Source organism: Pleurodeles waltl, chromosome 4_1 (assembly GCF_031143425.1).
Source record: "Pleurodeles waltl isolate 20211129_DDA chromosome 4_1, aPleWal1.hap1.20221129, whole genome shotgun sequence".
In the NCBI taxonomy this organism is placed as follows: Eukaryota; Metazoa; Chordata; class Amphibia; order Caudata; family Salamandridae; genus Pleurodeles; species Pleurodeles waltl.
In genome coordinates, this window is record NC_090442.1 from 910,918,953 (window position 1) to 910,946,562 (window position 27,610).

Below are 27,610 nucleotides of genomic sequence, written 5' to 3' on the forward strand. Positions count from 1 at the left end.
GCACACATCATTTGCTATGTAGGTAACAGCAACAGCGAGAAAAAAGAAAAGCAAAAATGAAGGGCTATTGTACACCAAGTTAAAAAAAAAATTGTCTTCAAAGGAATAATTTGTATGGATGGCTAAGGATACATCAATCACCTAACTGATTTGGCAATCAAAAAGAACTCACCTTGAAGTCCCATGTACTGCCCACTGAAAACAGTGTAAGGGGCAAAACTGAGAAAGTTATGGATTTCAAAGACTTCTAGCTGAAGTGATCGCTACTGAGTAGGCAAGGTACAGAGTCTGAAACTTTAAATCCTATCTAAATAGACTCAAATAATAGAATTATCATTATATCCAAACTAATCTTTCAACTAATCACACCCAATGAGTAAAACATATTCAATGTAGTAGTTCTAGTCCTTACTACTGCTTGTTTTGGGATAAGAAATATAAAACATCTGGAGAAAAAAAAGAGGATAATGATGGATTTAAAGTCAGATGATGGTTCACCTGCACTTACTCCTACATCTAGAACAACCTCATCCTTCCAACTGTTCAAGAGCATAAACGGCGTATATCTGGTGGGATGATGGTTTTATATTAAAAAACTATCTATGATAGAAGAGAGAACACACAATGCTCAGGAAGCTGCCAAGAAAAGTGCCAGCATACATTTGCAAACATCTTTACAAGGATCAAAATGTACTGATAAAGCGCAAACCTAGCTGCAAAATAACACAGTGCTGTCCATGATGAATGATAGGATGTTAGAGGTGAATGTAAGCAACAACATACATAAAGGTAACTGGATCATTCTTCATATAGGGGGTTATTCTAACTTTGGAGGAGTGTTAATCCGTCCCAAAAGTGACGGTAAAGTGACGGATATACCACCAGCCGTATTACGAGTTCCATAGGATATAATGGACTCGTAATACGGCTGGTGGTAAATCCGTCACTTTTCCGTCACTTTTGGGACGGATTAACACCTCCTCCAAAGTTAGAATAACCCCCATAGTGTCCGTCGGGGTACAACAGCTGAAGTTTACGTGGAATGTGTTTTGATATTACTGGTGTAAATTAGAATGTTTATGCTTCAAACTGAGGTAAACATGTCCTGTGTCTGAACACTGCTTTCAAGTCTAGCACAGTTATTGTGGTTCTTGTCCTGGGAGACCACAGGCTGCACACTGTGCACTTCTAGGTGACCCACCAAAGTTAGAGAAGTTCCTGATGCTGCAAACCTCAAAAGGAGGGGAAGCAGTATAGAATTCTGTAACCACCAGATACCAGAAAGTCTTCATTTCCCATCTAGGAGATGATGATTAGCAAAGTTTGTGGGTCAGTCCCTCTATTTCAGAAGGGAAATGGATAAACTTGGAAGCCTTCCAAGGAGGGGAACAAATGGATTACTTGTACATGGGACAACATTAGGCCCGGAGCCCACTAAAACACATGGTGAAAAGGCAAAATAATCCTGTCTCGTGGGGAAACACCTCCCACTCTGCTGCTGTTAATTAGGGCAGGCACTCGCAAAACAGTAAAGACTTCGATGTTTACTTGAAAGGCACAAACTGAATAGTGGTGCTAGCACACCCTTTTCATTTTATGCAACATATTTCACCCAGTAAAAGAAATATGGCACTGGGTTTGTTTACAATCAGATTGAATTCAGTCTCAAGTAGGTGTACTCTCTGTATGGTTCATCTGAATGCAGCCACTGCATGTCCCCAAAGTATTCCCACAGTTAGCGTAGAGTTATTTGAACAAGTAGTATTTTTAAAGGTTGATACTGAAATAGTAGGTGGCATTTGTGGTACATTTTAATTTTACAAACAATGATTCTAATTTATTACACAAATTTATTTTTGTAAATTAAATTTACTCTGTTCGAGAGCAAGATTACATGGTTACGCAGACACTTCAGATATTCAGTAAATTCTCCAGCTTGTAAGGTAACCTCTCCAACCCTGAGGTATACCCGATTCATACCAGGAAGGCAATCCTCCACTGGGCCACCAGGGCCACAGAAGGGTTTCAATACCTTTTGACATATGTTGCCCACGTTAAGGAGAAGGCATAGCAGCGTAACATTGTGCCTCAAATGAGCAGACTGCAAAGCGACTTGACTTGCTGGTCACCCCTTTGACTGTCTCTAACGAGGCACGCAGCCACTGTTAAGATGGTATCCCTTCTGTGCCTGTTGTATCAACTACAAAACATCCCACATGACATTCCACACAAACTTGCCTTATGGAAATATTTAGTAATGGCTTGTGGACAGATATCCATAACTCGGTATTTAAATCCTAGTACAACAACGACATCAGGGTGGCAGACACAGCTGCATACCATCAGCTGCTCTTCTAATTAACATAAATGAATGGCTCCATGACTCCGACGCAGACCCTGCATTTGCAACTGAGAAGTATGCATTGGGAAACAACCACATACTGCACCTGCTGTATGGGGGCAAGATACCCATGACCCACCCACTGGCAATGAAAACTGTAATAAAGATATGGCAGCAGACCCTTTTTGTATCGGCTGGCCTAAGACACTCACTATATAAATCCCATTGGCCTGAGCAGGACTTGGACAGGTTACAGTCACAGAGGGCTTCCGTGGTATGGGTAATATAGGGATCTCAAAAGTAGAAGTTGTGATGTCCAGAACAGCCATGTGTGCATTCAGACCTTCAGGTCACTTAAACTTACACATGCATGTTGTTGTTTTTTCAAATACTGACTTGCAACATACCTTATACTCTTACATCAAAGACCTCACAGAACTTCGTGACTTTAATCTCCAAGAGGAAAAACTGTTGATGGGAACATATTCCACAAGATGATATCTACTACATTTAGCTCTCTGGTTTTACACTCCTCAGATATTTTTGATACCCTATGACATGCCTGGAAGGATGATGTGGGGACTCTAACAGACAAAGCTGGCAAACCACCACGGCGGCCCCCAGGGAAGTGCCTATGCACACTAGTTCCACATCATTACGCTCAAGCATGTCCACCGGGGATATTTTATATGTTACAGAGTGGCCGTTTGGGAAAATGGGCTCTCCTGACTGCCTTAGATAAGGAAACAAAATCGAAAATGGAGGTGCCACTGGATTAGGTCCCTAAGGGCAGGGATAAGACACATTAACTCCTAATCTTGATGCAAACAAATACAAAATTGGCACTTACGCACCTGCGGTTTGTCACGGCTAAACAAGGCATCATCAGAAATTGCAGAAAAAAAGATCTGTCTAGTTTGAAGGGATGGGAGGCTGACTAGGATAATTTTATGTTCCTGGCAATTCCTATATATATTGCACGGGGTGTCTGAAAAAACACATGAAAATATGGGAAGATTGGATGGACTAGCTGGGAACTGCAAGGGAACAAAATGTGAACGAAGAAAGTACTGAAACAATCTAGTCTTGCATAATGGCCTGATGGAAGATTGTTTAGGATTAAATCCTTCATTCTGTGTATAAAGGAAGACATTCATTACTCTGCACACATATGGTCATACAGTTGCTGTTATTTGCCACTGCTGTAAAGTGTCAAATGTTTGTTAAAATAGAATTCAAATATCAATTTAATGTTATAGTGAAAAAGATTGCGTTATGTTGAAGATTTTATTTTTAACTAGCAACACACTACAAACTCTAGAACAGACTTAATGAGTCATCAGAAGGATTAAAATTCAAAACTTAAATTATGTTTATATATGGGTGAAGCCTCAATTGTCACTAATTATTCTGTGAGAGAGAGATATGGTAAGAGTAGGGCATTTATAAAGCGGCGGCCTGATTGATTATAAGTTTACTAAAAGAGAAATTCGAGTAGCACTCCAGTAGTTTCTGAAAAGCGACAAGCACACCTTCACGTAGGTCAATGTTGGAGGCTCTGGGTGGGTCCGAGATGTGTGACCATGAGAGAATTTTTTGAGGTTTAATTACCTTTTTATTACATAACAAAAAACAATACCCCAACAATACACTGTCCATTATACCTGATAATGTGTCACAAACAAGGACATACGCTGTACTAGAGGAAGAGAAAACAAGGAGGACATTTGGCCCTATACTGTACTAATTGTACACTTCACAAACCACAATATTACATAGCCACTTTGCTACATGTCTCGTTTCTTATGGTAATTTCTTAAGGTCTCATTATCTGACTTCGCTTTAAGTGTGCATTTTGTCACAGCCAACAATGAGCTGCCTCTTTCATCTGTAATCCATTGTGCCGCTGTCTTTTGGTCACTGAGGAGTGGGAATCAAACATATCATGGTCAAGTAAGTAGGAGTGCAGTAGGTCCCAAATATCCCTGGGCCCATTTGCTGGTGGAACTGCGACATAGAATGTTTCTAGCTGCTCGCTGCTGTATGAAATGTCCTGCAGCCATATCTTGGTTGGTGAGGCATGGTCGCTGCCCTAGATGCAGCCAACATGCCTTTTTGCCATGAGCCATTACAGGATTTTGCCACGAGCAGTCACAAGGAAGTGGACTTATGCATGTCACAGGGAAAGTGAACAGTGCATCCCAATAGAGACACTTTATGGTTCAGTGTTATGACTGTGCTAATCATGTGCCCATTCCCAATGTGCACAATAGAGCACATTGGGAATGGGCATGTAATTTCCATGTAAGGAGGTTGAGAGAAGTGTGGTATATATGGTGCAGAAATTAATTAGTTGCAGACTGCCATTTGCAGAGAGAGCACTGATCTGGCCCCAGCAGTATGCCCACTTTACATGAGACATGGACTCTGCACAATGAATTGGCATTAGGTATTACTAAAGAGGCCTCTGACTAAATAACCAAACACAGCCTCGTCACCAACCGCTTGTTGGACTGGGCAGTAAGAAGCAAGGTCAGTAATGTAGATGCGTTCAGCTCCTAGGGGAAGACTGGTATTGAGATTCACACAATGCCTTAAGGTGAAGTATTAGAAAACATGTCAACGATAGAACACTCTACCAGGCCAATGAGGCCTCTAGGAAGCAGCTATTCCAAATAAAGTTGCCCACAGATTTGATCCCCCATTTAGTCAGTCTCTGGAAGAACATTTGTTTCACTCATAAGCAGTAACAGTGGGAAACGAGTAAGAGATGATTCCGGTGAGTACAGTATGGGACTACTGTGACAACTCTGAAGGACGCCCCAGGGTACCTATGTACTTATAACTGTGTTGATCTCTGTACAATTGTTGGGGGGGGGGGGGGGGGTTGGGGATGCTGCCCTATCAAAGTATCCAGGGAGTGAGGTAGACAATATCATGTTTAATTGCTAAATTGCTCATGTGGGGGTAGCGGGGATGTAGTTACTAATAGGATGTTGTAGAAAAGGTACAATAACGGTGTTATTATCATTTTCATCAAGGCATTTTTTGTCATGTAATCATACAGGAAGTTGGGTCCATTTATGTACCTGCTCTTAAATGTTGGTCATGATAGCACTGTCATTTTTGGTAATGTTGTTTGTCCTGTCTCGAGTGACCCAGGTATTTAACTGATGTCAAACACCAGGAATGAGGGAATTCCACCTGTTAAATCTGCGTGGCTGGTGTCAGTTGGAAAATGGTAGTTTTATTCCATTTTATCAATATTCATGAGTGTATTGAGAAGTGTGATTTTTTTAATTACATGGGTGAAGTTGCAGGATGGATTACACAGATATAATGTAATAGTGTCAGTATATTATGACAAGCTGCATGGGGAGAAGGCAAGGCCTTTATAATCATGTAATTGTCTTATGTTGCTTACTAAACGCTCCAAGGCCAAAGCATACAGTATAGAGGACAATGAGTACCTCACTCAATGGCAAATGGTCAGGTAGCAGTCCACTTAGGCGCACTGTGACAGTGTGGACAGTGTATAGTAGTCGTATGGTTTAATGAAGCTGGGGGGAAATCCCATACAGGCCAACACAGTGATCAAATATTGACAATCAAGGGAATCAAATCCTTTGGTGGCCTCGTGGTCTGGCTTCAGCTGCTGAATGAGCATAAATAGTGTGCTTAGATTATGTGCTGTAGATCTGTCAGGGATATATTCTGCCAGGTCAAGGAGGACCAGGTCAGGGAAGAGTAGTACAATCTGGCAATCCAGGCACAAATCTTTGCATCAGTGTTTAGAAGTGAAAGCAGTCTACAGGGGTCAGTGTGCATTGGTCTCTTTCCAGGTTTTACAAGTGAGAGTGGGATGACCTTCTTAAATGAGAGGGGGAGGTCGCGCTGCTATAAACGCTTCTCTAAATACTTGCTGGAGTTGGGGAGCCAGCAATGGAGTATAAACTTTTTAAATCTCTAATGGGATTCGGTCTCTTTTCTGGTTCGATGGAACACATCTGTTTTATTGGTTTATCCATAAAGGAGCAAAAGCATCTCTTCGCAGTAGTACACAGCGTCTGGCTTACAAACCCTAGAGCCGGCTGCACGTTCAAGGAAACTAAAATATCGCACTGTACATAGCCAAATGCCTACACAACCAGGGGCCGGTGGCAATAGAGAGGGATGAAGTCTATACAATAAATTCTTCAGAGAAAGAAAAAGATCAATAACAACCCCCACCCCAAAAACCCAACCCCTTCCCTAGTCCCGTCCTGTGCATAGCTGTTATAATGACAAACAGGTAGTGGGCAAGAGTAGGCTGCCTTGGCGGGTGAACGGTGATCTCCAGTTCCATCCGCAACTAGCCTCGAAAGTGGAGAGGCTGAAGCTCCCAAACCCTGCAGAGAATGCTTTGTTTGAGGCAGAAGTCATGAACACACACCAAGATGTTGGCAGGGGGCTCAGTGCCTGGTGCGGCAATCCTACTTGATGGCATTGGTCAAGCTTCATGATCGTGGGGTTGCATCCCCCAAGATGGAGCTGAATAGGGCCGTCACATAGGCGTCAAGGTTGGGTCCCTCTGCCACAGTAGGAACCCCAGTATGCAAATATTGTTCCGCCTGGAGTGGTTCTCCAGGTCCTCTGTGTGGGCCTGGAGCTCGGTTTGTTGTTCTTGAAGGTGGAGAATTTCTTGTAGCATCCACCCAAGTGCTTCATGTCTGTTATCATCCGTACGTTCCAGCGATGCAACCATCTCACCTACTTCATCTAGGTCTCTTCGCACCTCTTGCACGTCTGAGGAGAGGTCTCTTAGCCTGCAGGTCTTCTCGTAGCAAGGAGTACAAGGCTTCTATGAAGGTGCATATCACTGGGCCCACGGGTTCCTCCCCATCTGAAGAGCTAGCATCATCTCTGCCTTTGGGGGCTCCAATAGGTTTCCTCAGCATATCCCGCAAGGATCTGTCCTTCTTGGTTGTGTCAGCTGTGTCCTCCAACAACAATCTGCACAACTCCAGTCCACCTTCTGAAGGGGTCTCAGAGGTTGCCATCAGGGAAAAGGGGTCGGATCTGCCCTGGGTCCACAAGACACACATTCCACAAAGAAGCCCGCTCAGTACGTCATCGAAAGCCCCCCCCCCGCTGCACCAACTCTCAGCTCATGACGGGGGCCCCACCAACATCCCAGGCAGCTGAGCGGGGCCTTTCTGTCTTGGAAGCACCAAGCATCGCAGGTGTGAGGGCCCAAGGGTGAGGGGGTAGGGAAATGGCAACAGTTCACTGTAATCCGCCTCCAACAGTACAGTCAATTAAGGAGAGGTCTTATTCTGTGCAAAGTGACGTTTGGTGCGCAAGGTCCCCACAGAAAGACAGCAAGTTCAAGTGTTAGTGGTGCCAAGGCCTACGGCATTGCACAAACTTGAACAATCTACACTGGAGGCTGTGGGACCCAGTTGCTGGAAGTAGAGGTCAGCAGAGAGTGCTTCTTACCTCCAGGTCCGTTTGTCCTCTGGGTGCTCAGTCGCATGATTGCTGTGTTTGTCCCTCTTAGTCATGGAGACAGTCAGAGCCTGCTCAGAGGTGCACACACGTGGGCCCAGGCTCGGGCCTCTCCGTCGCTCTTAACCCTTGCCCCCTCCCAGGGCCGCTCCCTCCACTTGGTGCACCCGGGCTCACCTGTGTCATCCTGGGCACCTTGGAGTTGGAGGGTCTCTCCCAAGATGGCACCCGTTGAGGCTCACCCAGGAGGTCCCAGCCTGGCAACAAGTGTCCAACTGCAGAGCTGCACGCTCCCTTTGCACTCCCCTCCAGACGGCTCAGGAAGGTCTCGCAATAGCGGTCAGGGGACAGGGCCTCCTACCTTTAGTCTCTGTGGTCCTCTGGGCACATAGCCTTTTAGTCTCTGCGTACGGCTCTCTTAGTCGGGGGGACACTCAGGGCCTGCTCAGAGTCTATGCGTGCAGGTCGGGGAGGGCCTTCCAACAGCCTCGGTCTCCTGGTGCGCCATAGGGGCCATGGTCATGGACGCCTCCATTTCTTACTGCTCCTGCTCTGCCGCAACCGCCAGACTCCAGGGCCACTCCCTTCGCTTGGTGCGCCCATACCCGTTGGTCCTGTCCCTGGGCAAGGTGGTATGTGGTGGCATTCACGACTCCAATGGGCGTCCGCAGCCCCGCAGGCCCACCCATGAGGCACAGGCCCAGCAACAGGCAGTTACCGTGGGACCGCACACACCTCACGCTCTACCCACCAGGTGGCTCTGACAGGTCTCCGGTGTACTCCGGCTGCCCCTGCTTTTGATCCGGGATGACCTAGGTGGTGGCAGGGCAATGTGCACGGCTGTACATTGGTGGAGACAGAGAGACTGAAACCTGCGTCTCATCCATCTGCCATCTTGGCCACGCTATCCCTTTTTTCGGGTTTTATAAGTGTGGAGGCCCAGGGTCACTGTAGTGATCTAGTCTACTGTGATAGATTAAGATAAAAACTGTCTCCAAAGGCCCTTGATCTGCGCTCAAACTATGCGGTCTAGATATTCTGCACACTCGACCTGCGATCTGGCTGTACACGTTGTACACAATCTGGAGTAATGGTTTACAAACTCAGTATTGCATCTGAGCCACGCAACGTGTCCCCTGCAGCTCCTATTTGTGTTATAGTACTAGCTGAGTCTGCCTCACCATAATATCCTTCTGCTTATGCAGGTGCCAGACCTCCCATTCTGGCTACTCCTTAAATTCTGACATTTTGACACTAATTGCCACCAGGGTATGAGTGGAGGGGGAGGTCCTATATTGTTGATCTAGCGACTGGGGTCTGACTCCAGTTTGTCTCAAAGGGCTTTAAACAACCCATGCTGTTTTGGGATACAGATACCCTGTATGTAAGCCTTAAATGTGATCCATCCCACAACAGACCCTGAGACTAGACAGAAGGCTTACTGGTTTGAAAAGAAAATGAGGATGCCCATTTTGCCCTTTATCTACCAGGGGTAAATGTGAAAGGCTTCAAGTGAATGCACCATGGTTATCTTTATTATGGAAGCCTTACTATTTAAGAGTATTGCAGTCTTCTTCATTTATACAAAACTAGCTTCTCAATTTACTCCTGCATGACATAAAGAACACGTCAATTACCTTCAGTAATGATCTTTCTGATCATCATCTTTAAAATGTCCCTTGGCCCAGACTGGATCAGGGAAATTTTAATACAAGTGCTCATACGGGGGAAGGGCTCATATCTGAGAGATTAAGAGTAAAAATCGGCTCCCAGAACATAAAACAGGCCTACAAACAGTAAAAAAAAAAAAAAAAAGACAAAAAAAAAAAGCCCTACACACTTGTCTTTCAGATCAGCTCATTGGGCACTGCCTAATTGCCCTACAGGCCAGTCTGACCCTGGAGTGGACCAAAAAGTCCTGCAGGGCTGAGCGAGAGAAAAAAAAGACTCTTGTCAGACATCTTGTCAAGGCACTAGTGCTTCATAACCGCATGTACTGATGCCCATGTCAAAGCCTGGCAGATATCAAGAACTCGTCCCCCTACTATTGTCGTAATAGTGGCCTTGAACCTGGTGAAATGGGCTCTTAGACCCTCAGGGGCTGTTTCTTTGCCAGTGTGTAGCAGATTTTAATTCAGAGCACTATCCAACTTGACAAGGTTCTCTTTTGCACCGCCCTGCCCTTCCTTGCACCTTAGAAGCTAAGAGCTGACTCACCATCCTCTTTGAATCAAGGTGATGGAGAGACTCCTCCTCTTTCAAAGGACTATGCAGAACGAAGAATACAGGTACAGTGATTAACTTGACAACATGGACGGGCAACACAACCTTACGGAGGAAATCCACCCAGATCCCCAATACCAACTTGTCCAGATAGAAGGTAGGAGTAAGGTTGTTGTGGCAACTGTGCTTGCAGCTCACACACAGCATGCCAACATGATGTTGATAAGAGAGGTCTGTTTTTCAGCATCAAGAGCCTTAAGAAGCAGCCGTGCATAGGCTCGAAGGGTGTGTACATAATGGATGCTAAGACTAGGCTAAGGTCCCATTGGGGCGTCACAAATGGATTAGGAAGAAACACATCTGTCGTACCATTAATAAACTCACTACAACTGATCATTTAAACAAGGATGGTCGTTTAGATGAACACAGATACAATGAAATGCTGAAAACTAACATTTCTCTGTGCCAACGGCCTTGCTGGACAAAGAAGAGAACAAACAGAAGAACATCAGAAACTTTGGCTTCCAAGGAGTCTGTGCCTCGGGCACCACTCAAGACAACAAATGTGCCCCAGTGAACAGTGTAGACAGACCTTTTGGAAGGGCCCCTGACACTAAGGATATCAGCAACCACCTCAGGCTGCAATTCAAATTCATTCAGCTTCAATTATCATGCATTGAGGTGTAATTTATGGAGATTCAAGTGCAGGACCCTGCCATGCTAATGAAAGAGGAGATCCTCCTGTAGCGGAAGCCTGATCAGGGAGCAAATGCTTGAGCTCAGAAGCTCTAGATACCTTTGGATACCAAACTCTCCTAGCTCAGTCCAGGGAAATCAACATGACAGGAGCTAGGAGTTCCTGATCTTCAGAACCCAAGGCAGGAGAGGTATTGGTGAGAAAGCATACAGGAGGCCTTTGCTCAATTTCAGCTGGAATATGTCTCGTAAAGAGTACCTTGAAGGAAAATCCACTCAGCAATATTGCTGACATTGTGCATTCCTGATGCTGGTAAATAGATCTAGCTAGTGCTCCCCCCTAGACCCCCTTCCCCAAATGTTTGAAGATGATTTGCACCATATTGGGATGGGGACACCACTCATGATGTGCCACGAAACACTTGTTCAGTTTTTCCAATCTGGCGCCAGGGCCCTGCCAGGTGCAAACAGGAAGGTTTTTCACTTGTTTCAGCCAACCCTTCAGGGGCAGAGTCTTCTGGTACAAGATGCAGGAATCCACTCCACTCTGCTTGCTACAGTACACAGAGGTAGCGTTGCCCATGATGACCAGCACAAGCCTCCCTTTGATGGTTGGCAAGAAGATTTTTAGGGAAAGACAGATTGCCCGAGTTTCAGATGCTTGATGTGGAGGTGGCTGTCTGCCCGAAATCAGAGGCCTCTGATCTCCAACACTCTCAAAAAGTAAAATAAGGCATAAGTGGGGGTACCCTGACCCTCACCTTTGTGGGCCAGGGTACACCTAACCCCGCCCCTTATACTCTCTTATAGTGTACCCATACCCTGGCCTTTGGAGCCAAATTAAAAGGTCTGTGGGTTGCTTTGAAGGCCACGTGCAGCAGGGGTGTTTGGCTGGCCGTGGGTGGTTGGCTGCAGGACCTGGCTACAGACCCTGCAGCCAACCCCCTGCCATGCATGGCCAAAGGCTGTGCGTTGCAGGGGGGCGGTCTTACGTATGGTAATACAATTTTACTTTACAATCAAAAATCCTAGAATTTCTATGAAAAAAATAAAGGTTAAAGTTCTAGTTAGGTGAAAATGTCAGTTTAAGCAATAAAAATGTTAACTAATAAAATTCAACAGTAATATTAATTTCAAGTAACTATAACTCAGGCCCTCGCTATGCACTGCTTATCACATATCACAACATTGATGACATGGTATGTGACATCACTGATAACATTACTGATGACAAATTAACTGACATCATTGATGACACCACTGTGCAAGACAGGGTGCGCAAGTTACAGTTACCTGAAATAACTATAACTTTGGAATTTCATTGGTTATTTTTTTTAGTTTAAATTATATTAACACCCAACTATATATATCAATAATATCTTACTTTGCATTAAAAAAAAAAACTTCTGAAATCCACTTTAAAAAAAAAAAAAAAAAAAAGGTTAAAGTGACGTTATAGTTGGGTGAAAATATATACGTAGCTGTTCTTTTTATAAATATCAGGACACAATGCAAAGCTGCTCCAGGAAACATTTTGAAACTTGTGCTCTAACAAAAAAAACAAAAAGAAAAAATGAAGTACTTCCTTCTCTTTCTTTGAAGTTCACATATCATCAGCTATACAATAAACCGGATTGCACATGGTGTTGTGAAATAATGAACTGTACTTCTATTACTTACTTTTAATAACTTGGTAGCCAGTTTTAAAACATTGTTCACAAGTGTCAGTTCTTCTTTCTTGTTAGGTTTCTTCTCCATTTTCAAGTATAGATTTATCTATTAAAGAAGCACATTCAACAGTTGAAATAAATAAATATGCATCATATTTAAAAAAAAACAAAAAAAGGATAAGACATGTGGAAAGCCTGTTGAGGTGCGGTGGCAGCAGTCAATTAAAAAAAAAAAGGATCTAGCTGAGTATTATTCCTCTGAACCTCATTCTAGAGTCTATCTAAGAATGCAGCAAATAAGAAGCTTGGAGTAGGAATAAGTACTAGAAAGAATGCTCCAGAGATAAGTTTCACATTGTTACAAGGATCCGAGATGTGATCTATACTTGAAATAGGTGTGGCCCTATGACTCTGCATTCGTGCTGGCCACATATGTGACAGCCTCTTATGTATGACATGCAATTGGCTAAATTATTTAAGTATTAGTACTGCAAAATGCAGTATGCTTATTTGAACAATGACTGCACACTGTTATTTGGGAGAACACTCCTCAGTGGCCCTCAAAAAACATCAGACATTACCAATACATTTACATCATAGTAGGTTTTATACACAGATGTCAGTCATGATCTCAAATCTGTAATGATGACAAAATGTCAACCTCAGATTTATCACTATGAGTGATGTCAGGTATGCAGTTCTGCTGTGTGGTAGCCAGACATCACTTGATACGATTGCAAACCTGTTTTGTATCTTGGAGCTAAACAAGGTATTCATATGCCCACCAACACTTGTGGACAAAACAATGTGGCAACTACCAGAAAAATAACACTTTAAGGAAAGTAGAACTGAACTACGATCATTGTCTCAATTACAAAGGCTATAAGAATAAGATAGGTTTCCCCTCCAAATTCCATATACAAACATCAACTGAATACTCAAATGTTTTCCCCCTCGTGTATTTCGTAGGTGTTCTTTTACAAAAGAAGGACTGCCACAAACAGAATACACAACTGGCACTAAATATTTGTGTGCTAATCTCAAATACAACAAGACCTGGATCCAACATCATATTATGCGGATGACAAGGAGAACAAATAACTGGTCCCTTTTGTGAACCTACCTACTCTGTGTGTGCAGACTATGAGCGACTGCTTTGTGGGACTGAGTGGAAGAACAAGGGTTGTCCTGAAGACTATATACAACCCAGCTGATGATATTCACAACTTGTTTCTTATTTAGTGTGTCTTACAAATCTACATGTCATTCTGTTGCTCTTTATATAACAAATGTTCCTATTACCAATTTCACCAATAATTTTATAGCTTCAAAAGAAAAAAGGCAGAGCTAACTCCTTGGGGATTACAACCTGTAAATACCAGGTTGTACACAAATCCTATTAATTCAGAATGTATTTTTGCAATTTACTTTTCTACAAATGTATAGCTTAATCCAGAAGTACAATCTAAAAGGTCTGTATATGCTTTGTTACTTTTCAGAAACCTGGGATAACTTATGATTTAATATTTCCAATAACAGCAATACCGGTATATGCTGCAATGTTCAGGTGCCGGGCCTGTGGCATATGAACGTTTTACTTGTATTACAAACAGCAGCCATAAAACTACTATCAGAAGTAAAGGATGCTGAATCAGCCCAAAACACATGACAACTATAAAACTAGCTACCTGCTCAAGACCACAAATAGATTGCCAAGGTAGAGCAACATATGAATACGTCACACAAGTGATCCAGTTATGGTGCATGCTACCTTCTGCAAATGAATCCAGGAAATTATCTTTTTTCAGCAACTGCTTTAAAGGCAGAGTATGGAGAGTTATGAGAGTTACATATATATTTATGTATAGGAAAATATGAGAGGCAGGCTACAATTAAGATTCTGGATCAGAGAAATATATTTATGCTTTTTCTTTGAATTAAGTGAGGAACCATGAGAGAACTAAAATAATCGTTAAAAAATATATATAAATAATGTACATTAGTTTTTAAAAAATACTTCACCGGATGGCAGAAGAATTGTTCTGTCCATTAAGTGTTACCTCAAAGTAATCAAAGGAACAAATTGGTAAAATTATGTAAAATAATTGTGGATTAATGTTGTATGTGTCTATTGGTGATATTGTGTGAGAAAAAGGTAAGAAAATAAACTGTGCTTTATAAATGAATTTTTATATGGAATATTTTTTTGTTTGGGGATCAGAACCTTAAGCATTTTTCAAGTATATAGGAAGAAATACAGGCCAAGTGGGATGTTGTACACTTTGAGGAGAAATGTTTGCTACATATTTTAAACGTTCTGAACACAGGCATGTAATGGCAAAGCATAAACACAGCGGTAATAGCAAAAATACTTTGCTAATTAAGAATTAGATTGTGTTAAAGTTACATTATCAGGGTCAAGCCAAAGTTTTCACGACTAAATAAATACCCACCTGTTCAGTCAACAATATTGAGGTATTGCTGTACTTCTTATTAGTTTCCGATCCAAGAGTAACAAATCTTAGTAGAAAGAGAGTAAGCGAAATACACCATATCACCAGTTCCCAATTGTAGTGGCATTCAAGGAAGACCTTGTGAACATGAAGAAGCTAAAAAAAATAAAAACAATAAAAAAAAAAACAACACAAATTACTTAAATGGTCACAATGGAAACTGATCATTCTACATCTAATATGTTTTCATAATAACTTTTATAAAAAGGGGAAACTCAATGCATTAATTAAGATGATTTGCTGAAGATACATTTTAAACAGTATTTCCATTTAACTACAATAATATCTACTGTAATGTTTTGTATTTTGACATCATTTTTACGTTTTAAGGAGGTTTAGGCAAAATCATGTTTCTTGCTATTTAGATCTGTTCTGTTTGGTTAATTTTGAGTACCTGCATACCACCACACCACTGCACGCGTCCTTCATAATGGTCAGCTATGATTAACCAGCCTACCGACAAATACTGCTATTTCAAACACTCATTTGCGTACATTACCTATTGACATGCACTTTAATAAAACACATTTTGCTAAGCTGAACTAAAAGGAAGAATCATGGTTTTGTAGGAAATATTTCCATATGTGTCTACATTGTATCGGTCACAACTCCTCAGTTATACATACAGAGGACAGCTGCATTTCATGATGACAGCAAAAAGTAGGAAATCTTGGCTTGACTTGTCATTTTGAAACTTTGAGCCTCTCATTCCCAGATCGTTATTCCATTTATATATAACTTTATGCTACAGGACTTTAAGTTTGAAAATGGTATACTGATAGTTTATATTGTCTTTTTGTCTCTCTCTCTCTCTCTCTAGTGTTGTGTTTCACTATACATGTTTGTCTATTCATCTCCAGTAGCACAATGCTCATAAAATGAAAATGTTTATCTGGAAAACGGTAATGGTCAAGATATTTTGAGATTGAATGGGATGCAAATTAAAGTAACTACAATTCCAACCCATTGTGCAACTGATATAACTGGACAAGAGTATCTTTCTTGATGGAACTGATGACATGTATCTTTCTTGATGGAACTGATGACATGTATCTTTCTTGATGGAACGGATGACATGGTATGGCAGCAGTTAAAAAACAAGGAGCATAGGTGCAGGTTCTACAGGGAGAAACAAGAATGTGGAAGGAAGAGCAGCGTGCAGAAATTTAGCAAACACTTAGCAAGGCAAGAACGCTTAAAAATGAGTATCCAAAAATAGTTATGAGTAAAAACTTGAAGGGCAAACACAGAAGAATCTGAATTCAGAGTCACAGAAAGTAAGTACAATATTTTTCTTTTAATAATGGACAGCTGAAAATGAAACAAAAGAAGAAATTGTGCAATCTGGAAGGTAATGGAAAACATTTCTTTAAAATGTTTTATATAATTACTACAGAATAGAAAGGTTACTAAGCATAAAGTTGGGCTTATTATGCAGGCAAGAGATAGTGCATAAATGAATTGGAGTATTTTGTATCTGACATTTTTAAAACTTTATTTAAAAGGTTAATAAAAACACTCCTAAAAGTACAGGCAAAAAACCTGTACGAATTAATAAAAAAATATATCAGTTTTGAAATAACATTGATTTATGACAACAGGCAGAAGAATTCAGGAAAGTGCCAACATGAAAACAAGTAGCCTCATCACTGAACATTTGTAAAAACAAAAAGCAACTCTATGCTTTTTTAAATTATCAATTATACAATTTGGTAATTAAAAGATGTTAGTAAAAAAAAAAAAAAATCACTGACATTACAAAAAAGATACACTGTAGCACTGGTTGACTGGAGATTCCATCACAAGAGCATATAATGAATATGTGTTACTGTATTGTCTGAGCGGGGTGCACAGAAAACATTAAATCGTACCTGTTCAAAATCTGAAGAGTAATACTCTGTCCCAAGCACATGGTACCCACGTTAAATACGGTTCTACATCTTAAACTTGACATGTTGCCTTTCATTAGTCAGTCCCTTCCCCTATAGTGTACCTATAACTAAAGAAATCCGTCTTTAGCCTAAGATTGTCCGTTTTAACAATAACAGGTGGTTTGGGAAATAGGGGGAAACAGCCTAATTTAATAAAATATTTTTCCATCATACTTTATTGATTTTCAAAGGTTTACAAAAATACATCAGGAGACTTATTTAGAAAAACCTTTCCTCTAACTCCACCTATCTTCCTCTGAGTGATCTCTCAAGGGAAACCCTATGTCCTAAAATGTCAGGAGCATCCCAACACATCACCGTATGCTTTAAATAAACAATAGTTTTCTCAGCTCACAAAGACTCTTCAATCAGAGGGAGCTTACTGACCTACAGCAAACATACCTCAACCCTTTGTACGTAATGTATTCTACCAGTGCTTTCTATTTGCTATCGAACTTCTGACTCAGTCTGCTAAGATCCTAGAGCAGCTTCTACATGACCAATAACACTTAGAACTTTTCCACCCACTCTGGCATTGTTGGTACTATTGGAGATTTCCACTTCAGCAACAGGAGTCACATTGCAGCCAGGAGCATACTGGTGATCAGTATCAGTCTCCAATCATCCTTTGACATATCAGCAATTTCAACAGGCCTAAGACTAAGAACAATAGTTGTGCGGTCAGGCTTCAATGGGTACCTTATGATCCCCAACCCACCTACCATATATGGCTAACAATCTCCTTTAAAAAAAACTGACAGCCTGAGGCATGACCACCACACGTTGCATCCCCTTCCTGGCCGCAACTTCTCCAACCCAAGCAATCTGCTGTCTCGTACATCTGTTTCAATGTGTAAGGTGTAACATGCCACATCATCATGAGTTTGCACATTGATTCCCTGTCTTGGATACTTTTACAAAGAGAAGGGAGATTGATCAAAGTTTTTGCCAGTGTTTTGTGAGAACGGATTTCCCCAGAATTTGGGACCTTTTCTTTTATGTAGGTTACATATCTGAGCCCATATCAGTAGGATAGTATAGATATTGGAGATGAGTCCTCTGAGCTCTGCATAGGAAATGAACAGCTTTTCCCATTCCGGTGGAGATCTAGTCGCTGCTACTTTGTTTATGGGAAATAGGGCCTAATGACCTAGATGGAAACAACACATACATTCGGGTTCCTGTATATTATAGTCTTGTTTACATTGGTTAAAACTGATAATGGTTTCCCCCCGAAACAAATCAGGCAACATTTTGCAGCCACTTTTGTCCCAATGCGTGAAGTCTCCTTTCACGGTCGCTGGTGAGAAATCCACATTGCACTGTAATGGCGTAAAGGAAGAGAGGAAGATGGTCAATTTATGACCTCGTCACATATGTCCAAGGTCATCCTAAGAATAGCAGAAAAGTACAGACTTGAGGTGTGGCCTACCTGGGAAGCCATGATAAGGCCGAGGAAGCATGACCCTTCAATGCCGTATACACATGAATCCAATGGCACTCAAGTTTGCAAACAGACCACTCAAAAAGGATTTAAGTTCGGTCCCCTAGTAGTACTTTTTGATATTAGGGAGACACCGCTCTTAGTTGCTTTGAGGCGTGCAATATTTTCTTTGACACATGCTTTCTTCCCACCCAAGATAAAAGAGTCTGTAGTTTGTGGTAGTGCTTTCATGTTGTAGTCAGGGATTTTGACTGGCACTGCTTGGAAAACATAACAGTCTATGAGGATGTCCTGCTTGGTTACTGACACTCTGCCCAACCAGGATCTATAGACTTCTCCCTTTGCTTAGAATTATCCTTGACTCCTAAACACCATCAAAATTACTTTCACAGACAATGCAGTGGCGTAATATATACTCACAGAAAGGTTAGTTCATTGTTGGGGGCCCAGCGGACTGGAATCATGCTAGAGAGCTTATTTTTATTATTTGGGGGTAAACCCACACTGAGCACCTCAGACCTGTCAAGGTTCACCTTGAAACCTGACAACCTTTCATAAGTTTCCAGTATCTGCATTATTTTGAGAATTGAACATATCGGATCTGTTAGTGTAAAGAGAGTATTGCCTGCAAACAGGTGTATTGTTTGCCTATCTCCCCCAAAAGGGCATACCTTTTATGTCTATGATGCCTAATTACAGCAGCTAAGGGTTTGCAGGCCAGCACAAATAAAAGTCGGGAGAGTCAGCAGCCAATCATGTCTCCCTAGATAGATGGATCTCTACCTAGTGTCCCCCATGAACCAAAATCTGCGCTGTTGGGAGTTTGTATCTGGCTGTCACTCAAGTCAACATCCTAGGTCCAAGACTAATCGGTTCCAGGAATCAGGCGAAGAAGGACCAGTTGACCCCGTTGAAGGCATTTTTAGGCATTTAACAACAGGATCGCCCTGGGAACGCTCCTGTGGCTGGCTTTCTCTATTAGATGCAAGTCTCGTCTAATGTTGTTTGCGGCTTGTCTATGTGGAATGAAACCCCACCGATCTGGGTATATAAGGTATGGCATGTGTGGCATGGGTCTGTTTTCCAAGACTTTAGTGAAACCGTTTGCATTAGAATTCAGCAGTGTGACAGGTCGTTAGGCACCACAATAATTAACGGTTTGACCCAGTTTGTGTATTATGGTGATGCTAGCTGAAGTAATTGAGGGAGATACAGTGGGATAACAAGGAGGAGTTAAACAGCGAGATTGCATAGGGTACTAGTGTGGATTTAAAATATTTGTCAAATCAGTTGGTTAATTCATCTGGGCCTGGGGATTTGTCTGGATGCAACCGCAGAACTGCTTTACAGACTTTCTGCTCCATGATCAGTTCTTCTATTTTATTGTTGTTGGCTCCGGATAGTTTAGGAAGATGGGCCTTTTCAATAAAGACAGCAATCTTTTTAAGGGAGCTTCCCAATACACAGAGGCAAATAAAGGCTAAAATGCTCTCACTTTATCTTCATTTTAATCAACTCTAAGGTCCAAGCAAGGCCAGAATCCTCTGGGAGGCTGTCTGGGTCTCAGTCTGCTCGCTAAAAGAGAATTGTTTCATTTTTCCCATTCATAGAACTGTTGCCATAAGCATAGTAGTGCCTTCTCAGATTGTTCCGTAGCTCAGAGATCAATCTTCCCTTTAAGAGAGTCCGCTTCCCGTAGCATCTCCAAGGAGACCGCCTCCCTATGACGTTCCGATGCTGCCTTGAGATGTGCTTCCAAAGATGCCCTATAGAGTTTGGCAGAGTATCACACACCTAACTATAGATTGCCCTGGAAACACCACCTTAAAGACATCGCACACTACATTAGGGACTAGCTTGCTCATGCTATTTTCTTCAAAGTACTGAGTTATCACTTTGCTCAGGGGTCTGATTGGACCAGGTTGCCCCTTTGCAGAAATTTGTCAATTAAGGGTCATGTACCGCTCACCCTCCCGAAAAACCATGGCATGGCTCTAAACTAGTATGGGGCTCTGGGAGATCAACACTTTGGCCTCCATGTTCTCTAAAGTAGATCAATTTGTGTGCAATATCCATGGACATGTCAGAAATTTTTTAAATCTTGCTGATCTGGGTGTTTGTGTCCCACACGTCTGTAAGGCCTAAATCCATCAGGCCCTGTAGCAAAGCCTTCAACATTGCTTCTTGCACAAATCTATTCTGTGATTGTCTATCTAGTGAAGCATCAGGTACAAAGCTAAATTCACCGACCCATATTAGGCTGGCAGGAGAGTAAGGGACTGGTCCTTGCCTTGATTGGGGATATATACTATAAGTATATTAGAGGGACATCTCTGGTAGTGCCCCTCCAGGTGAATACAGCGCCCCTTAATCTTGTCAGAAACCACTTTTAAAACATTGAAAAGGAAATGTTTGTGAATGCCAATCACAACTTCCCCTTTCTTGGTGCCGGTGGCTGCAAATAAATGGGTGGGGTACATTTTATGTTCCATTAAAGAAGTGTTCACTCTCTTAAGATGTATGTTGTGGCACTTAAATGGAGAGTTTAGTCCTTTAATGTTTCACATTATAATTCTAACCATTGTTCATGGTGCAGAAGATTAGTTTGGAAGCTTTAAATATTACATGAGCCATTCCCCTGGCTGCATACGTAATAGGTGAGAGGCCAGTAAGGGCTGTTTGGAAAGTAACCAATGTAACAAATGAATAACCAATTAGAGATAGATTTCCACCCTCCTCTCCTGTAAACCTCCCATCCTTTCTCCCCTGTGTCCCCACCCCCTACCTAAACAGAACTGTCTCAACTATCACCACTCACAGAAAACTGATAAGATACATCCCTAACGTGATGAGTCACGTTTTGGTCCACGTTTCTCGAACCAGGACCCCAGGCCCTGCGCTCCACAGAAATGCCCCCTGATCTTCCTCTGGGGAGCAAGCCGGGCTTATGATAAAAGCACTTGGACATATACCAAAGCCCAGTTTGATGAGCCTGGCTCGGATCTCACTATGGTCCCATTCCATAACAGCTATTCACCAGATCAATGTAACAACAAACATCTGGTCCAAAACCTTGTCACACTCTGTCTAAATCTGGTGGAGTTTAGTGACACTGGCTGTAGATGTAAGCATACATCTGGGCCAGCACTAGTCCCATCACACAAAGGATAATAGTCAAGAAAATCCAATTCATGTGTGTGTGTCGTTCGGTGTGTGGTTTTGGGTCTCTTCCAATTAACTTTGGGCTTCCATTACTGTCTATTCTCCTCTTTCGTCGGTGAGTGAGAGCAATCCTGTGCTCATCCCAGCATTTCCTGGGCTTCCTCCGGGGTATATATTGTGTATGGTTTGGAGTCGCTCTGGAACCACAAAGCAAAGGGAAATGCCCACCTATAATACATTTGTCATCTGTGCAGTCCAGACTTTAGTTGGGCCAATGTACGTCTCCTATTTAGAGTATTTTGGGAAAGTTCTTGAAATAGATTTATGCATGGTGTTCCAAACAGGAGTGCTGGTAGAGTTTTTTAGATTCCCTTATTAAGCGATCTTTCAATAGGGACGAATCAAGTCTAGCTAGAATGTGTCTCAGTCAAGCCCTGGAGAAGGTCCAGGTGCCCCCACTGTGCGCTCTTATGATGGGAATCTCATAGGTTTGGTTGGCTTTCTTTGAGAATAAAAGTGAAACAAAGAAGACCAAAACTGAACCACATCATCTCCTTCCCTTGAATATTTTCAATTCAAATGTTATCTTCCTATACATATCTGCTAAGTCAGCACTTTCCCCCCCCAGCAGTTTAACTTCATTTTCCATTTTGATGCCAGAGTCCTGACGTTTTTTGAGTTGTTGGTTCATAGCTATACTGTCATCCTCATTGGAACCAAACGTTCAGGCTTGTTAAGAATGGGCAACCTGTGTGTGCACCAAGGGGGAAAGTCAGGGCGCCACCTGATAGTCCCTCAGGCTAGGCCCCTCACAAGTGAGGCTTTCATTGCAGTATCACGGTTGACCGATCCCACCAGCAGAAGCAGCCCTCTAGAGAGCCAGTCTAGTTCCCTACCAGGCTTGCAGGCTACTCATGGCCAGCCTCTATTTTATGTGTGCAGCTCAGCTGTAGGCCCAAAATGGCCGCCACTAAACGTGTTCCACTCCAGGAGATGCCACTGGCCCAAACCGTGCCTCTGTATTGTTTGACCCATCCCACCACCAGAAGCAGCCCTCTAGAGAGCCAGTCTAGTTCCCTATCAGGCTTGCAGGCTACTCATGGGCAGCCTCTATTTTATGTGTAGAGCTCAGCTGTAGGCCCAAGATGGCCGCTACTAAACGTGTTCCACTCCAGGAGATGCCACTGGCCCAAACCGTGCCTCTGATGATCCCGGAGCAGCCGGCCCAGTGCCAAGAGGGGGCAGATGTCAGCAGCTATCAAATCCCACTTGGAGTTAAGCCACAGAAGAGGTCCCAGGAGGCCTAAGTAGAGGTTCGGGATTGGAGCTCAATGGTCAGGCCACAACTCCCAAGTAAAATATTTTTTTTACAAATGCCAGCCAGGTAATTTCTAAGCCCCTTTCACAAATTAAGCAGTCACTAATAATTGATTTAATGACCCCCCTGGGTGTTGGACATATAGAGACTCATAGTTTTACGGGAGCAATTTATAAGTTCTCAAGATAGGAAATGCTTAATTCCTTGTGACAGACATTACAGAATGGTTACTTACCAGTAGGAGTCGTTTTACAGCATAAAGGGTTTTCTGGATTCACATGCTGTGCATGACAGAGACTGCCTCTTCTGGTAATGGTGAGTTTGTTCTGCCATTGTCTTTACCCTTTTCTTAATATGGTACGCTCAATGCTGTCTTTGAGTTCAGTGTTGCACCTAGAAATACCTTTACTTGTTCTGGTTGTGTTAATGACTTTTTATGGAGAAACCCAGGTGCTGTAATGTCACAATTACTGTTTAAATGTCCCTTTTGCACTTTGTTTTGGCCCCTGCTTTTAGCAGCCAGTCGTCAAGGTATGGGTATACGTATATTCCCCTTCTTCGTAGGTATATTATGAGGCATTTTGAAAACACCTTTGGTGCTAACTTTATTTCGAATGGTAGTACTCTGAATTGGTAGTGAGCTTTTTCCAGTACAAATCTTAGGTATTTTTTTGTGGCCCTAATTCATAGGGATGTGTAGGTAGGCATCCTTTTGGTCTAAGGTGGACACGTAATCTCCCTTTTTAGGAGTGGTATTATTTCCTGCAGAGTTGTCATTCTGAAGTGTTGTGTGAGGATAAACTTGTTTATGAGTCTGAGGTCCAAGAATGGCCTTAGGATGAGATCTTGTTTTGGTACTAATAAGTATAGTATTAGTTTCCTTGGTTTCTCTCTTTAATTGGTACCCTTTTGATGGCTCTCTTTAGCAGGAGTTCCTTGACCTCTTTTTACAGTTGTTTTACTTTGTGTCCTCAAAATATCTTTGGTTTTGGAGGCATGTGTGGTGGTTTCTTAACTAACTGAGTGTTGCCAATGTTGGTAGGTGAGTTGTTGCATGGATTGTTGTGAGCTGCTCTGCACATTTTGCCTGTAGGACTGCGGGAAATGTTTCCGCCTTGCCGGAAATATCCTCTGTATTGCAGAACCCCCATATCCTTAGCTGTCTCATTGTTTCTCTTTTTATTTGCTGCAAGGACTCGCCAACCGCCTTCCGAAAAGAGCATCTCCTATGAAGGGTTTGTTGATGATAAATGCCTGAACCTCTGGTTTAAATTCTGATATTCTTAACTAAGCATGCATCCAAAGGGCTGTTCCAGTGCACATCTGCCTGCTGGCAGTGTCTGCCTCATCTAGGGCTGGCTTTAGGCAAGTGTTGGCCACATTTCACCCTTTCTGCACGGCTGCCTTTGCTCTTTTCCTGTATTTCTCAGGGATGTGTTGCATGAGGGATTCCGTCTCATATCCTTGTTGATGTCCATATCTGTTCAAGGTGGCATTAGAGATGGCAATCCATCACTGTCGCTGCTTCTCTCTCAATTTTCCTACCCACCAAATCCAGCCTCTTGCTTTCTTTCTCAGGTGGTGGTCCTGCGGAGGTATGAGCATTATTGTGCCTTCTGGCTTAGCCACAATGATGGAGTCGACGGGCGTTACCCTGAATGTATTCTGGGTCCTGTACAGATAGGGCTTGTACTTCTTTTCAACTCTTGCAGTTACCGCTTTAGTAGTTGCTGGCTCTCTCAAGGCTTCCCGGCCTTGATCAAAAATGCTGGGCAGCACTGGTAGGTACAAATTCCCCTTGTTGGCAGGCACTGGAGTTTTCAACAGGAAACAGGAGTCTCTTTTCTTTTCTTCTCTTCTAGCTGTACCCTATACGTTTTGGCAGCCCTACTAATGATGATGTTATACATCACAAGGTCATCAGGGGGTGATGGTCTCGAAGGGTAATTCTCCACCTCCTGTTCAAGTCTGTTTTGAGGAAGACCCACAATTCATTGTCAAACCCTGTTCTTGTTTCAGGCTCCTCTGGCTCATAAAACTCCTCTTTGAGTTCTTCCCCATGGGACTCAGGTGTTGCTGTCGCCGCCAGTGGCGATTCTTCCACTTCGCCCTCGAAGGTCATTGAAGATTTCAGCAGAATTGGATAATCTTTTAAGGAGTGATCAAATTTCTCGTTCCTCTGAAGTAGTGCTGCCATCAAGTTTTCTCTTTTTCCTTTCGACCTCCTGGGCCCTCTGTTTGGCCTCAAGTGTGTCGGTGATAGCATATCTTTTTGGTTTCAGCGGTTCTGTCGTCTCCAAAGACTTCCTCTTTCCCCTGTTTCGAGCAGCTGGGACCGTCGATGTCTTCTTCATCTTTCCTGCTGCGGGATTCCTGGGCTGGGATCTGTGGGCATCTTTTGCTTTCAGCTGACCTTCGGTCGACGTTTTTCTCGATGCTGTGGATGCCTTCTGGTGTTTAATTCGCAGATGCATCTCTTTCCCCTTTATTCTCTGCCATTTTGTTCTCAGCATCCATGTCGAGGATCTTGATGTCCAAACCTCCATGGGCCATCTCGGCCTCTTCAACGTCGTCGTTGATAGCCCTTTCCTTTCCTTTCCTAATCTCTGTGGGCCATCCCGGCCTTGCTGGTGCTTGTTCGGGTGTGTTAAAACTCTAACCTCTGTCTCCTGCATACGTTAAAGGTTTACAGGAAGAATGAAGAGTAGGCGTCGCAGTTCTCATCTCTGTAATCTTTTTTGGGGATCTCTCTGTGTGAACCTGCGGTGGCAGTTCATGCAAAACGTAAAGGGGTTTTGTCCACATGCCCTACCTTGCCTCATTCTCCGACCACATGGTTCTTCCCAGCAGGGTCCCCTGTCAGAAGGGGGAGAGTGAAGGTTTCCCCTCTCTCTCAAAGTTTTATCCTTGTGGTTTTCAGCGAATCTTTGTTTTCCTTGAAAAACCCAACAGCGAAGAAACAAATCTGAAGATGGCAACTACGCACATGAACATCTGAGGTGCCATCTGACGTCACACGGGGACGGACATAACCACCAAGTAGTGGTTGATGACACACAAAAAGCCAAAAAAGAATGAATTCTAGATCCAACCACTAGATGGCAGAATAATGCACAGCATGTGAATCCAGAAAAGGATTCATTCTGCAAAACTAGAGGTACATTGAGGCAGTGAGAGAAGTCTCCTTAGAAAACAATTCTCTTCCACTTGTGAATGCATAACATTCAATCCAATCTCCAATCTCTGGCCCCAAGTATTGGAATACACCGAGGTGTATGGATTTCCAACAAGATAATAAGCTTTCCTCCTAGAGCTAAGTCAGACTGAAAAGAGCTTGTCGCTTGAGAAAATGTCAAATACCTTGCAGCAATGTTAGGACCCCAAGATAGAGAAGATGAAAAAAGAACCCCTAAGTATGGGAGATCTGGGACTGTGTGCAGCTTATTATTGCAAATATTTGAAGTGCATGCAGATTAGAGCAACACAGCCCACATGGCATTGACAGCAACTGAAGTATCCTACTTGGCTGTTAACACAACCTTTTGAGAAGGACAGCTTGTATAATTGAAAACTATTCTTAGTAAAGGCCAGTTACAAGAACCATCATGATTTAGGGGACTTCCATTAACAAACTGAGTTAATAGGAGAACCACTAAATAATATTTGCAGTAAGAGAAGAAGAAACTATTGTGGTTTAATAGCACAAGAATCATGTTAAAAATGTAATGGACATGCAAGTGACTGTTTAATTTATATAGAGTACTCACTTGGGCGCAGCAGATAAATACAACGGAGATAGTCAGTAAGAAGGCTGATGAGACTATCACATCAACAGACCGTTGCGGGCCCCTCCGCTGGAAATAAAGAAGACAGTAATCATTACATATGTATAGGCAGACAAAAAACTTTCCAGAACTGTAACACATCTATACTCCGTAAACATTTAAATCGTTCAATCCTAAACTCAATTCATTATTATGTGACAATGGAAAGATAACTTTACTTGGGTCGTGTCTCTTATCAGAACTTTTCCCCACGTGGAATATCACATACTACATTCTGCTAGCACTAGTTCTCAAAGTCATTAGAAAAGTAATCAGCTCTGATTAGTGGCATATCAATACTGCAACAGTTCACAAAAATGTGATCTCTGGCAATAACTCTTAGTCACTCTGCGTACTTTATATAAACACAATATAATCATTAAAGAAACATCTGACTATGCAACAAGTCCATAGACTAAGCAACTGACCCAAATCCATCAAATGTCGAAAGAAAGAAAACACAAAATAAAAGAAAGACAGGTGGTTGCAGAAGAAAATGTGAAACTGATTACACCATAGCAAGAAGAGGTTGATGCCTCATTATTATGTAAGGAGAATGCAGATGTTAGGAAAAAAACAGAACTTCTTGAGAAAGCGAAAATAGCAAAATTGTGTCAACTGGAGCTGATTAAAGTTACATCAGTGAACGATCCTACTGGTAGATACTTTCTTACCTTTCGACTATTTGATTTGTAGGTGAAAGACTGCAATGGCATTTCTGCTCCAGTAGAAGGGTCTGGCTCCATCTCTCCGTCAACTACAGGGCTGATTTGACATTGCTGGCACTATATAGTCAGTGGCGTACCGAAACTTGAAGGGGGGCCCCCCCTGCAAAATACATGGAGAGGTTCCCATCTGAACTCACTTGGGAGCTCTCAGGCCAGGGTACTCTGCTGAGGGAGTCCTATGGAGCTTGCCTTTCTACAGGGGCCTTTTTTAAGCCGCTGTATATAGTAATATTTAGATGCCCTGACAATTTTATTATCCATTTTATTAGCACT

At 42.5% G+C, this 27,610-nt stretch overlaps 1 protein-coding gene across 3 annotated transcripts in view; it reads right to left on the reverse strand.

Annotated features, from left to right (window-relative positions):
- The window catches only part of PHTF2 (putative homeodomain transcription factor 2), a 489,158-nt gene that overhangs the window by 40,805 nt on the left and 420,743 nt on the right, over positions 1-27,610 (reverse strand). For all 3 annotated transcript variants that reach the window (XM_069229666.1, XM_069229667.1, XM_069229669.1), the window contains 3 exons: positions 26,553-26,639; positions 14,871-15,026; positions 12,428-12,523 (listed from right to left, as the gene is read on the reverse strand). In XM_069229666.1, coding sequence (XP_069085767.1) covers positions 12,428-12,523; positions 14,871-15,026; positions 26,553-26,639 — 339 coding nt within the window. The remainder of the gene's footprint in view (positions 1-12,427; positions 12,524-14,870; positions 15,027-26,552; positions 26,640-27,610) is intronic.